The sequence below is a fragment of the Dama dama genome, chromosome 4 (assembly GCF_033118175.1).
Source record: "Dama dama isolate Ldn47 chromosome 4, ASM3311817v1, whole genome shotgun sequence".
Taxonomy (NCBI): domain Eukaryota; kingdom Metazoa; phylum Chordata; class Mammalia; order Artiodactyla; family Cervidae; genus Dama; species Dama dama.
This window is the reverse complement of record NC_083684.1, coordinates 67699549-67709911: the sequence shown is the minus strand read 5'-3', so window position 1 is coordinate 67709911 and position 10363 is coordinate 67699549. Positions and strand designations below refer to the sequence as shown.

General features: G+C 46.7%; 2 protein-coding genes across 2 annotated transcripts; one reads left to right on the top strand and one right to left on the bottom strand.

The window, feature by feature from the left end:
- Window positions 1-2323: 2323 nt before the first annotated feature.
- On the top strand, window positions 2324-7993 carry LOC133051825 (cationic amino acid transporter 3-like). Its single transcript, XM_061136474.1, is given in 12 exon segments — window positions 2324-2693; window positions 3271-3429; window positions 5130-5307; window positions 5513-5625; window positions 5795-6017; window positions 6187-6290; window positions 6348-6389; window positions 6491-6593; window positions 6800-6999; window positions 7195-7361; window positions 7634-7742; window positions 7908-7993. Coding segments are annotated over 12 exon segments (1854 nt in total).
- Window positions 7994-9609: 1616 nt separating this feature from the next.
- LOC133051816 (guanine nucleotide-binding protein G(I)/G(S)/G(O) subunit gamma-5) lies at window positions 9610-10070 on the bottom strand. Its single transcript, XM_061136464.1, has one exon. It carries the CDS (start codon window positions 10041-10043, stop codon window positions 9837-9839), a length of 207 nt encoding a protein of 68 aa, XP_060992447.1. The 5' UTR covers window positions 10044-10070; the 3' UTR covers window positions 9610-9836.
- Window positions 10071-10363: the final 293 nt, after the last annotated feature.

Here is a 10363-nt window from a genome sequence, read left to right as displayed (position 1 = left end):
AAGATTCAACATGCCATAGAGCAATTAAACCTGTGTCCTGCAATTCCTGAGCCCATTCTCTAGAGCCAGGAGCCACGGCTACTGAGGCCACATGCCGCAGCTGGTGAAGCCCGCCAGCCCCAGAGCCTCTGCTGCACAACAAGAGAAGTCACAGCCATGAGACGGTCCTGCACCGCCTCAGAGAGCAGCCCCCACTCGAGCAACTAGAGAAAGCCTGCATGCAGCCACAAAGACCAAGCACAACCATCAATAGTCTAACTAATTAATAAAAAATCATCTTAACTACTTGAAGAAAAACAAAACCCTCTCAGAACCTCCCCCAAGGGTAACCACAGAAGAGTCTGGGCTGATAGCAACAAGGCAGATGCTCCCCGCCCACCCAGCCCCATCTCCACCCCAACAACCCAGGGGTGAGGACTGTCTTCTGTGCTCAGGACTCCCCCCTTTGGTCCTTGGAGATGTCTCAGCTCCAGCCCCACATGGCTTAACCTCAGCCTCCCTGACTGACCCAGTGCCCCAGGCTCTGCTCCAAGGATCCAGTAAGTCTCAGGTCACCCTCTTCTGTAGGAGACTGGGAGCTGTCCTCCCAAAGAGGCCTCTGCAACCCCAGAGTGCAGGGGGTCAGCCCGGCTCCAGCCTGAGGGTGGAGAGACCCATTTTACAGATGAAAGCAGGAGCTGGGGGCTCTTGTGTTTTGTGTGAGAATCAGTGGTGGCAGGGCAGCAGGAGGGGAGGTTGGATCAGTGCCTGGAGGTTCTTGCGTGTGTGCTAAGTCACTTCACCATGTCTAACTCTTTGCGACGCTATGGACTATAGCCCACCAGGCTCATCTGTCCACGGGATTCTCCAGGCAAGAGTACTGGAGTAGCTGCCATTTCCTCCTCCAGGGGATCTTCCCAACTCAGGGATCAAACCAGCGTCTCCTACATCTCCTACATTGGCAGGCAGGCTCTTTATCTCTTTTTTTTTGGGGGGGGGGGGTTACTTGTGCTCAAACAATAGTGAAGATTTTCCTATTACAGGGCTTATGATATATGGGCCACCCACTTCAGTCTCTTGTATACCACCCGCCTTTTGAATCTATGGGTTCCTCATCTGCTGATACAAGGGAACTGTAAAGGACTTGCATGTCAGCAGATGTTGGTGTCTGGAGGGGATGATGGTAGTTTCTTCAGTCACTCAGTCATGTCCGGCTCTTCATGGCCCATGGACTGTAGCACACGAGGCTTCCCTGTCCTCCACCATCTCCCGAGTTTGCTCAAATTAACGCTATGTTGATTTGTATTAAATCACCTTAGGGTTTGTTACACCCAGCAACTCTTTGAAGCTGGTCTCTATTATTTATCATTGGCAACAACAAGATAGTAAAATATACATGACATAATATTTACCATCATAATAGTTTTTTTTTTTTTTTTTTTTAATTCAGCCCCAACACCCACATGGTTCACAGTTCCCCCTTGGGGATCTGTGGGTGGGGGAATTGGGATCAAATGCAGGTCCATGGCAGTGAAAATTCTCACTCCTATCTACTGGACTGCCAGGGAATTCCCATCTAAATCATTTTTAAGTGTACATTTCAGTAATGTTAAGTATATTCACATTGCTGTCCAGCCAATATGAAGAGCTCTGTTGTATCTTGTAAAATGGAAACCGTGTCCCATTTAACAATACCTCCCCATTTTCCCCATTAACCCCAGCCCCTGGCAAACCACCATTCTACTTTCTGTCTCTATGGCTTTGACTCCTCTCGATATGTCATGGAAGTGGAATCATACAATGTTTGTATAGTGGCGAGTGTCTTAAGGGTGGCTCAGATGGTAAAGAATCTGCCTGCAATGCAGGAGATCTGGGTTGGGAGGGCCCCCTGGAGGAGGGCATGGCAACCCACTCCAGTATTCTTGTCTGGAAAATCCACATGGACAAAGAGTCAGAGGGGTTGCAAAGACGTGACTGAGCAACTAACACACACAGACAAGGGAGTGACAGGAAGCTTTTCCCAAGCTTTCTGGGTCTTAATTACCTCTAGCTCATAAAGAATCCTTGAGCCAAAGTGGCACATCTGGGAAGACATATTCTCGTCTCCCTCACTTCTCATCAAGCAAATCTTCGAGTGACCTTGAAACATTAAAAATCTTCTTTATGTTTGAAGAAACCAAAGCTCACACGGAGAGAACTTGCCCCATGTGTCCTTTTACCACCTGCTCCCATCCCTCCATTCCTCCGTGGAATTGAGCTTCCAGGGTCAAGGGCAGATGGACATCCTTGATGACTTTGTGCCTTGCTTTCTCAGCAGATCGTAGCCTCCTCAACTATGTCTACAATGCTGGGTCAGTATCTACGCCAGTTTGGTCAGAAGCTGGTCCGCAGGAAGCCACCATTCAGGGAGGAACCTGAGAGTCCCGAGACCCATCCTCCGAACACCCTGGGCCTGGTGTGGATAGGTTTGAACAACATGTTGGGAGCTGGCATATACATCCTGATTGGAGGAGTGGCCAAATTCGTAGCTGGACCAGCAATCATCCTTTCCTTATTGGTGGCCGGTGTGACTACTGTGTTGTCTGGGCTCTGCTATGTCGAGTTGGCAGCCAGAGTAAAACGACCTCTTACTGGGTATTTTGTGAGCTATGTCACGATGGGACAACTGTATGCCTTCATCACTGGCTGGAACCTCTTACTGTATTTAATTGTTGGTGAGATGATAGAGAGGGGGAGAAGTGGGCCTTAAGATGGAGAAAGTAGGAGAGATGACTGGGGGCTTCATCACTGATCAGAACTTTGTTATCCACCTTCAGGGCAGAGTTGGGAGAGGGGTAATGGTGGCAGGAAAACTGCACAACCTCATTGCATGCAGGTCTATCCTGCTTTCCTTAAATGATGGATGGAGAAACCAGAGGAAAGGAACTGTAGGGAGTGGGTGAGAGGGAGGCAAGTCCCTAGGCTCATCCCCTGACCACAGTGAAGTCTTTGCTCAGCTGTTGCCTTCCTGGATTTTCCCTTACAGCTCAACTTAAAAATTCAACTCTGATCTAGTCCCTCCTAGTCTCCTTTACCTGTGTTTCTTTGTTTTCCATCACTTCTATCTCCTAGCATGTTAAATAGTTGACCTTTTTGTGAATCAACAGGGTCTCCCCTGTCCACCCCATGAGAAGAAACTCTTCGAAATCAGGTGGTTTTTTTGCTCACCTCCTGCCCCAAATATCTCACATGGCACGTAATAAGGGTTCAGTTTCTGTCTGCTTGTAAACATTCCTCCTTCTGTTGCTGCAGCCACTGCCTGTATAGCCCGGGCCTGGAGCTCCACCTTTGACAGCCTGATTGGGAACCACATCTCTGAGGCATTAGGGGGAACTTTCTCTCTGCAAATGCCCTACTTCCTGGCCTCATTTCCAGACTTTCTTGCCCTGGGCCTGGTGCTGCTGCTCACAGGTGAGAAGGGACCAGAGACAGAAAGGGAAGAGAGGGGTATGGAGGGGGAGCTGGCATGGGGAAGGCTTGGGGTAGCAAAAAGGCGGGTAATTAGGACTGGGAAATGGGGGTTGGATTAAGAAAAAGAGAAAGGCAAGACATGTTTTCCTACCCTTGGACTATTGGTAATTCAGGTTGGATCATTCTTTGGTGTGGGGTCATGTCCTGTACATTTCTGCTTTATAAAAAAAATCATTGTTGGGGGAATTCCCTGATGGTCCAATGGTTAGGACACTGTGATTTCACACTGAAGGTTTCGGTTCAATCCCCGGTCAGGGAACTAAGATCTCACATGTCAAGAGGGGTACCCCCCAAAAAATCATTGTTGGATGTTGAGCAGCATCTGTGATCTTTATGTACTAGGTACCAGTGACACCCAGCCCCCAAATTGTGACAATTGGAATGTCTCCAGACATTGCTAATATCCCTTGGGGCACAAAATCATCCCAACTGGGAATCACTTGCCTAGACCAACAAGTTTCTTCCTCCATACTGAGATCAAAGATTTTTTTTTTAACTGAGAGGAAATCCACATAAATTTAACCATTTTATTATTTTCCTAGTTTTATTGAGATATAATTCACTTCATGGCAAACACATGAGGAAAAAATAGAAACAGTGAGAGGCTTTATTTTCTTGGGCTCCCAAATCACTGTGGATGGGGACTACAGCCATGAAATTAAAAGGCACTTGCTCCTTGGAAGAAAAGCTATGACAAACCTAGATAGTATATTAAAAAGCAGAGGCATCACTGCTGACAAAGGTCCATATAGTCAAAACTATGGTTTTTCCAATAGTCATGTACAGATGTGAGAGCTGGACCATAAAGAAGGCCGAGTACCAAAGAATTGTTTTCGAGCTGCGGTGTTGGAGAAGACTCCTGAGAATCCCTTGGGCTGCAAGGAGATCCAATCAGTCCATCCTAAAGGAAATCAGTCCTGAATATTCATTTGAAGAACTGATGCTGAAACAGAAGCTCCAATACTTTGGCCACATGATGCGAAGAACTGACTCATTGGAAAAGACCCTGATGTTGAGAAAGACTGAGGGCAGGAGGAGAAGGGGATGACAGAGGATGAGATGGTTGGATGGCATCATTGACTCAATGGAGATGAGTTTGAGTAAACTGCGGGAGGTAGTGAAGGACAGGGGAGCCTTGCGTGCTGCAGTCCACGGGGTCACAAAGAGTCAGACATGACTGAGTGACTGAACCACAACAACAACTGACACACAGCATTGTAAAAGATTAAGATGATTTGATAGACATGGATATTGTGAGATGATGGTCACAGTAAGAAAATATCCATCTGCAAGTGTCCAATTCAGTGGCACTTAGTACATCCCCAGTGCGGTGTAACCAACACCCCATCCAGTACATACATTTTCATCACAACAAAAGGAAACCCTGTACCCTCTGAGCAGTCACTGTCCATCTGTCCACAACCACCAACCGCCAGCCCTGGGCACCCACTAGTCTGCTTTCTGTCTCTCTGGATTTAGTTATTTATTTCTCTAGCCTCACTGCAATGCATGGGGAATTTCCCAGACTAGAGATTGAGCCTATGCTCCCTGTAGTGGAAGCTCAGGGTCTTAAGCAATGGACTGCAAGGGGAGTCCTGGATTTAGTTATTTTGTTGTCTCATTTTCCATTTTTCCCACAGGACTACTGGCTCTGGGAGTTTATGAGTCAACCCTGATTAGCAAAGTGTTCGCAGGCTTGAACATTTTGGTTCTCAGCTTCATCATCATCTCTGGCTTCATTAAGGGAGACCTGCACAACTGGAAGCTCACAGAAGAGGACTATACACTGGCTGCAGCTGGAGCTGATGATGCCTATAGGTTAGGAGGGCACACTTGGTTGTAGTCATGCATGTGTGTGTGGTGTGCAGAGTTGGGAATACGGTGGGGACTAATGACACCTGGGCTGATGGTCCAAGCGTGGGGGTCCCTGGAGCACTGGACTTGTGGTACAAAGGGAGGAGCCCAGTAGAGATGGCCGAACACACCTCACCCACGTTCCTCCTCTTTCCTCCTCTCACCATAGCTTGGGCCTTCTGGGTTCTGGAGGGTTTGTGCCTTTTGGCTTTGATGGAATTTTCCAGGGAGCAGCTACATGTTTCTACGCATTTGTTGGTTTTGCTCACATTGTCAGAGCAGGTAACATGAGCCTCGTGTGTCCCATGAGGGGTTTTGGAAGAGAATGGGTTGCCCTTGGGCACAGGGGTGGGTAGAAGTTTAGGTTGCTTTTGAAGCTTGAAGAGTACAGTGGGTTTGGTGATTTCACCCCAGTGTGTTTACTGACCCAATACCTCCTCCCATCCTGAAGGGGAAAAAGCCAGCAACCCTCAGTGATCCATCCCTTTGGCTGTCGTGATCTCCTTCTTCATCTGCTTTTTGGTGTGTTTTGGTGTCTCGGCGGCCCTCACCCTCATGGTGCCCTACTACCTGATTCAGCTCGAGAGCCACTTGCCGCAGGCCTTCATCTATGTTGAGTGGGAGCCTGCCAAATACGTCGTGGCTGTTGGCACCCTCTGCATTCTTTCATACAGGTCAGTGTCATGGTTTTCTCCTCCTCTACTCTCAGATGCTTGGGTATCCCCAGCCCTTGGGACTGAGAGATGAGAGAGAAAGACATCTTGCCCCAGGTAGACCAGGGAGCAAAAGCCCCGGTCTCTCCTGCTTCTGCACCTTCTCACACATTCCCATTTTCTCTTCCAGCCTTCTGAGTATCATGTTTATCATGGCTCAGTTGACCTATGCGATGGCAAAGGATGGGCTCCTTTTCCGGGGACTTGCCTGGATCCCTGCCCCCACCGATGCCCGCACTGATGCCCGCACCAATATCCGCATCATCATTGTCCGTACAGTTGCCCCCACAGGAACCCCCATCATGGCCGTCTTGGTTCCTGGAGCTCTTGCAGGTGAACAAACAAAACTCACCCTTTTAAAATCATACTTCTTAACGTGCATTTTTCTAGTGGTTTCTCACTCTCCCCCCACCGTCTTTGCTCCCTCATCCCAGCGGTCATGGCGTTACTCTTCGACTTCACTGACCTGGTGGACCTCATGTCACTTCGGTCCCTGCTGGCTTACTCCCTGGTGACATTTTCTGTCCTTGTCCTCAGGTGAGACCCCACGACACCTCGACTTGGGCGGGGGGGGAGCTGTCTTTGACTTGTAAGGGTTGATGGGGAGGTAATCATCTTCTACCTTCATGCTGCCTCCTCAATGTCCTGCTACCATTGATTGGGTAAAGAGAGGCATTAAACAGACTGATGTTGGATCAGCAGTAGGGGCTGTTACTAATATTGCTTTAATATTTCTAATTTAGGTATCAACTAGTCCAGAATGGAAGCAAGAAGAAGAAAACAGCGGAGGAAATTGAGATGGAGCCTGAAGCTGAAGGAGGTCCTTTGGAATCTGAACCTGAAGCAGGAATCTCACGCATTCTGAAGAGTCTATGGTTCCCTCCCAGCACCATCCCCACCCAGAGATCCGGCCAGATTGTCTATGGATGTGCCTCCCTGCTTGGTGAGCAGTGGGATTTCTCTTTGGTCATATTCTGAAATTGACAGGATGGTACTGGAGTGTGTATCTTGTCAGTTGAGGAGTCTTGGAGATATGATGGCCCCTCCTGATGTGGGCAGCATGGGGAGGGGTGTGACCCAAGGTCCTGACTTCTTTGTCTTCTGGAGTCCAGCCTGTTCTCCACCTTGACCCTTGCAGTTCTCCTGCTGACCATTCTGAGCCTGATCCTGGCCCAGTGGCCCAGCCAGGTGTTCTCTGGAGACCCCGTGCTCACAACAGTGGCTGTGCTGCTGCTGCTGCTCATCACTGGGGTCACGGTCATCATGTGGAGGCAGCCCCAGGACCTCTCTCATCTTATCTTCAGGGTAGGTGTCCTTATGTGCCTAAAGTGTCCACCTTGAGTGAAGCAGGTCTGTGTGCTTTAGGTCTAAACATCCTTCACTGGACCAAGGAAGACGGGGAGTTGCTGAAACCAATGGACCCTTCCCTGATCCACACTCAGTGCTTTAGAAACTCAGTCTCAGTAAGCACTGAGCACACAGTCTGAGAAGAACTGGAGTCTTCCTGCCCACATGGGGTAGGGTCTCCCTTTCAGACTTCTAGGGCGTGTTCAGGAATGAAATGACTTTGCTCACAGGTCCCTGCTTTGCCTGTCGTCTTCCTGGCGAGCACCTTTGTGAATGTTTACTTGATGATACAGATGACCACTCAGACCTGGGTTCAGTTTGGCATCTGGACGGCGATTGGTAAGTGGTTGTCTGGGATAAAGAGGTTTCTTGACTGACGGAGCCCAATATTCTTTCTACTACCTCTCCCCTGAACTGTGTCAGACACCATGATAGGAGACCTATTGGGCATTTGTAAGTGAGGGGAGCACCTACTTTCCCCTCATCATCTCATTTCCCTTCTAGGATTTGCCATATACTTTGGATATGGGATCCGACACAGCCCAGAGAACAATGGGACATAGCCACCAGCCTCCACTTCCCAGTCTTAACAGAATCATCCCTAGTGATGAATCATCTTAACCACAGGAGAGAGATGCTATGTGGAATTCCTCCACGCACTGGAGGATCTGCTGGTTCAAGGGACACTGTGAGTCTCTATGGAGCATGAAGGTGGATACATGATTGCCAGTGGACAAAGTGACTTGAATGTTTTAAATGCTGAAGTTTACATTTAAAAGCATAATACACATCCAGAAAAGTGAATTTTCATGCAGAATGTACAAAAATGTAACCAGAAACCAGAGGAAGAAATAAAATATTAACTTGAACACAAGCACTGCCTCCTTGTGCCTGTTCGCATTGGAAATATATAAATTGTCACATGGGAAGGAAACACAGGTTACCATATATTGTGACAAGAAAGTGAGAGTCACTCAGTCATTTCCAACTCTTTGTGACCCCATGGACTATATGGCCTCGGAATTCTCCAGGCCAGAATACTGGAGTGGGTAGCCTTTCCCTTCTCCAGGGGATCTTCCCAACCCAGGGATCAAACCCAGGTCTCCTGCATTGCAGGTGGGTTCTTCACCAGCTGAGCCACCAGGGAAGGCCAGGAATACTGGAGTGGGTAGCCTACCCCTTCTCCAGGGGATCTTCCTGAGCCAGGAATCGAACCGGGGTCTCCTTCATGACAGGTGGATTCTTTACTAACTGAGCTATCGGGGAAGCCCATATTGTGACAAGAGTTGCACTTCAGGGGGCTTTCCTGGCAGTCCTGTGGTTAATATCTTGCCTTCTTATGCAGTGGGTACCTGTTCTATCCCTGGTTAGGGAACTAAGATCCCACATGCCTCAAAACATAAAACAGACGTGTAAAGACTTTAAAAATGGTCCACATAAAAAATATATATATATATTTTAAAAAAAGGAAAAAGAGTTGTACTTAAGGTAGTCCCTGGAGGTCTAGGAGTTAGGACTCAGTGTTTTCATTGCCTTGGCCAGGGTTCTATCCCTGGTCGGGGAACTAAGATTCTAAAAACTGTGCAATGTGGCCAAAAAATAAGAAAAAAAAGGTTAAAAATGAATTTAAAAGAAAGAATTTAATTTTCTTAAATTGAAAATCTAATCGGCTTTATTCAACAACTCATGAATTTAAACATGTGCTCATATTCCCTTTTTTTCTGACAGAGCTTTTAAAGTGTTCATATTATTTTTTTTATATATATATTTGATAGAATTTAATCAGAGAAGTCATCTCAGCCTGGGTTTTGCTTTGTGGGAGGATTTATAATCACCAATTCTTGTCCCTGTTATAAGGCGACTCAGATCTTTCTTTAGAAAAAAAGAGTTGCAGTTTAAACATGAGAAAAGAGATAGGTTGGAAGTAGAAGGAAAGGAACAGATACATCATGCAAACAATAACATAGAAAGCTAGCATAACAATATTAATATCAGACAAAGTACATTTTAGGAAAAAGAGCATAATAACAGACAAAATGGGTAATTTACAGTGAGAAAGATAATCAGTCATTTTCATCTTTTCCTCCAGCTTCACTGAGATATAGAATCACACTGTGTAATAAACACTTTACTTTTCTGTCACAGACTCTTAGACTTACACAGTACAGTTGATGAGGAAAAGTTCTTTTTTTTTTTTTTAATACTAAGTATTTTATTGTATGCTGCCATCAGTGTATATAAAATAATTACCCTTGTGAAACAGAAAATTAAGAATATTCAGAGAGGTAGACATTAAGGACTGACAAAAGTAGAAGTTTGTGTAGTATGGCACATTACAGAGAGGCTTTTGTACAGGCTTCAAATTTAGCTTTCCTTTGAATATTCACTGGTTTATGAAAAGTGGTTTGGAAAACCTTGTCAAGATTCATCTTACTACAAAAAGGAACAGACTTTCTGGGGCCTGAAGGGATTTGTACTTGAAGATACTCCAGTCAGCAGAGGGTCATGTTGAGCATTCTGCAGACAGAACTGTTTCAAATCTGCAGCTGCCTGGGAAACCTTCACCCGATTGAGCCCGGCCTCCAGCCGGAGCTGTTGAACCACTTTTTTCATAGCCGCGACGCTGGATGAACCAGACATGGCGCACTGGAAAGGATGGCAGATCCGCGGGCTGTCGGCAGGTCTGCGGTGGGTCGAGGAAAAGTTCTTAACTGAAAGAAAAAAAAAAAAAAAAAACCTCCTGCATTGCCAGGGGTGGGTGAAGGGGATGGGAAGTAGTGGTTGGTTGATAAATGGTTACAGTTGAGTGGAACTAAAAGATGGGAAGTGAAACTAGAAAGTCAAAATAAAAAGGTGTTGCTGCAGAACAGAATGCTTAAAATTGAGATTATAGACATCGAAGATGTTGGTAATAATGAAGTGGAGGACTGTTTGTGGGAATGAGCAACTGAAGTAGAGTG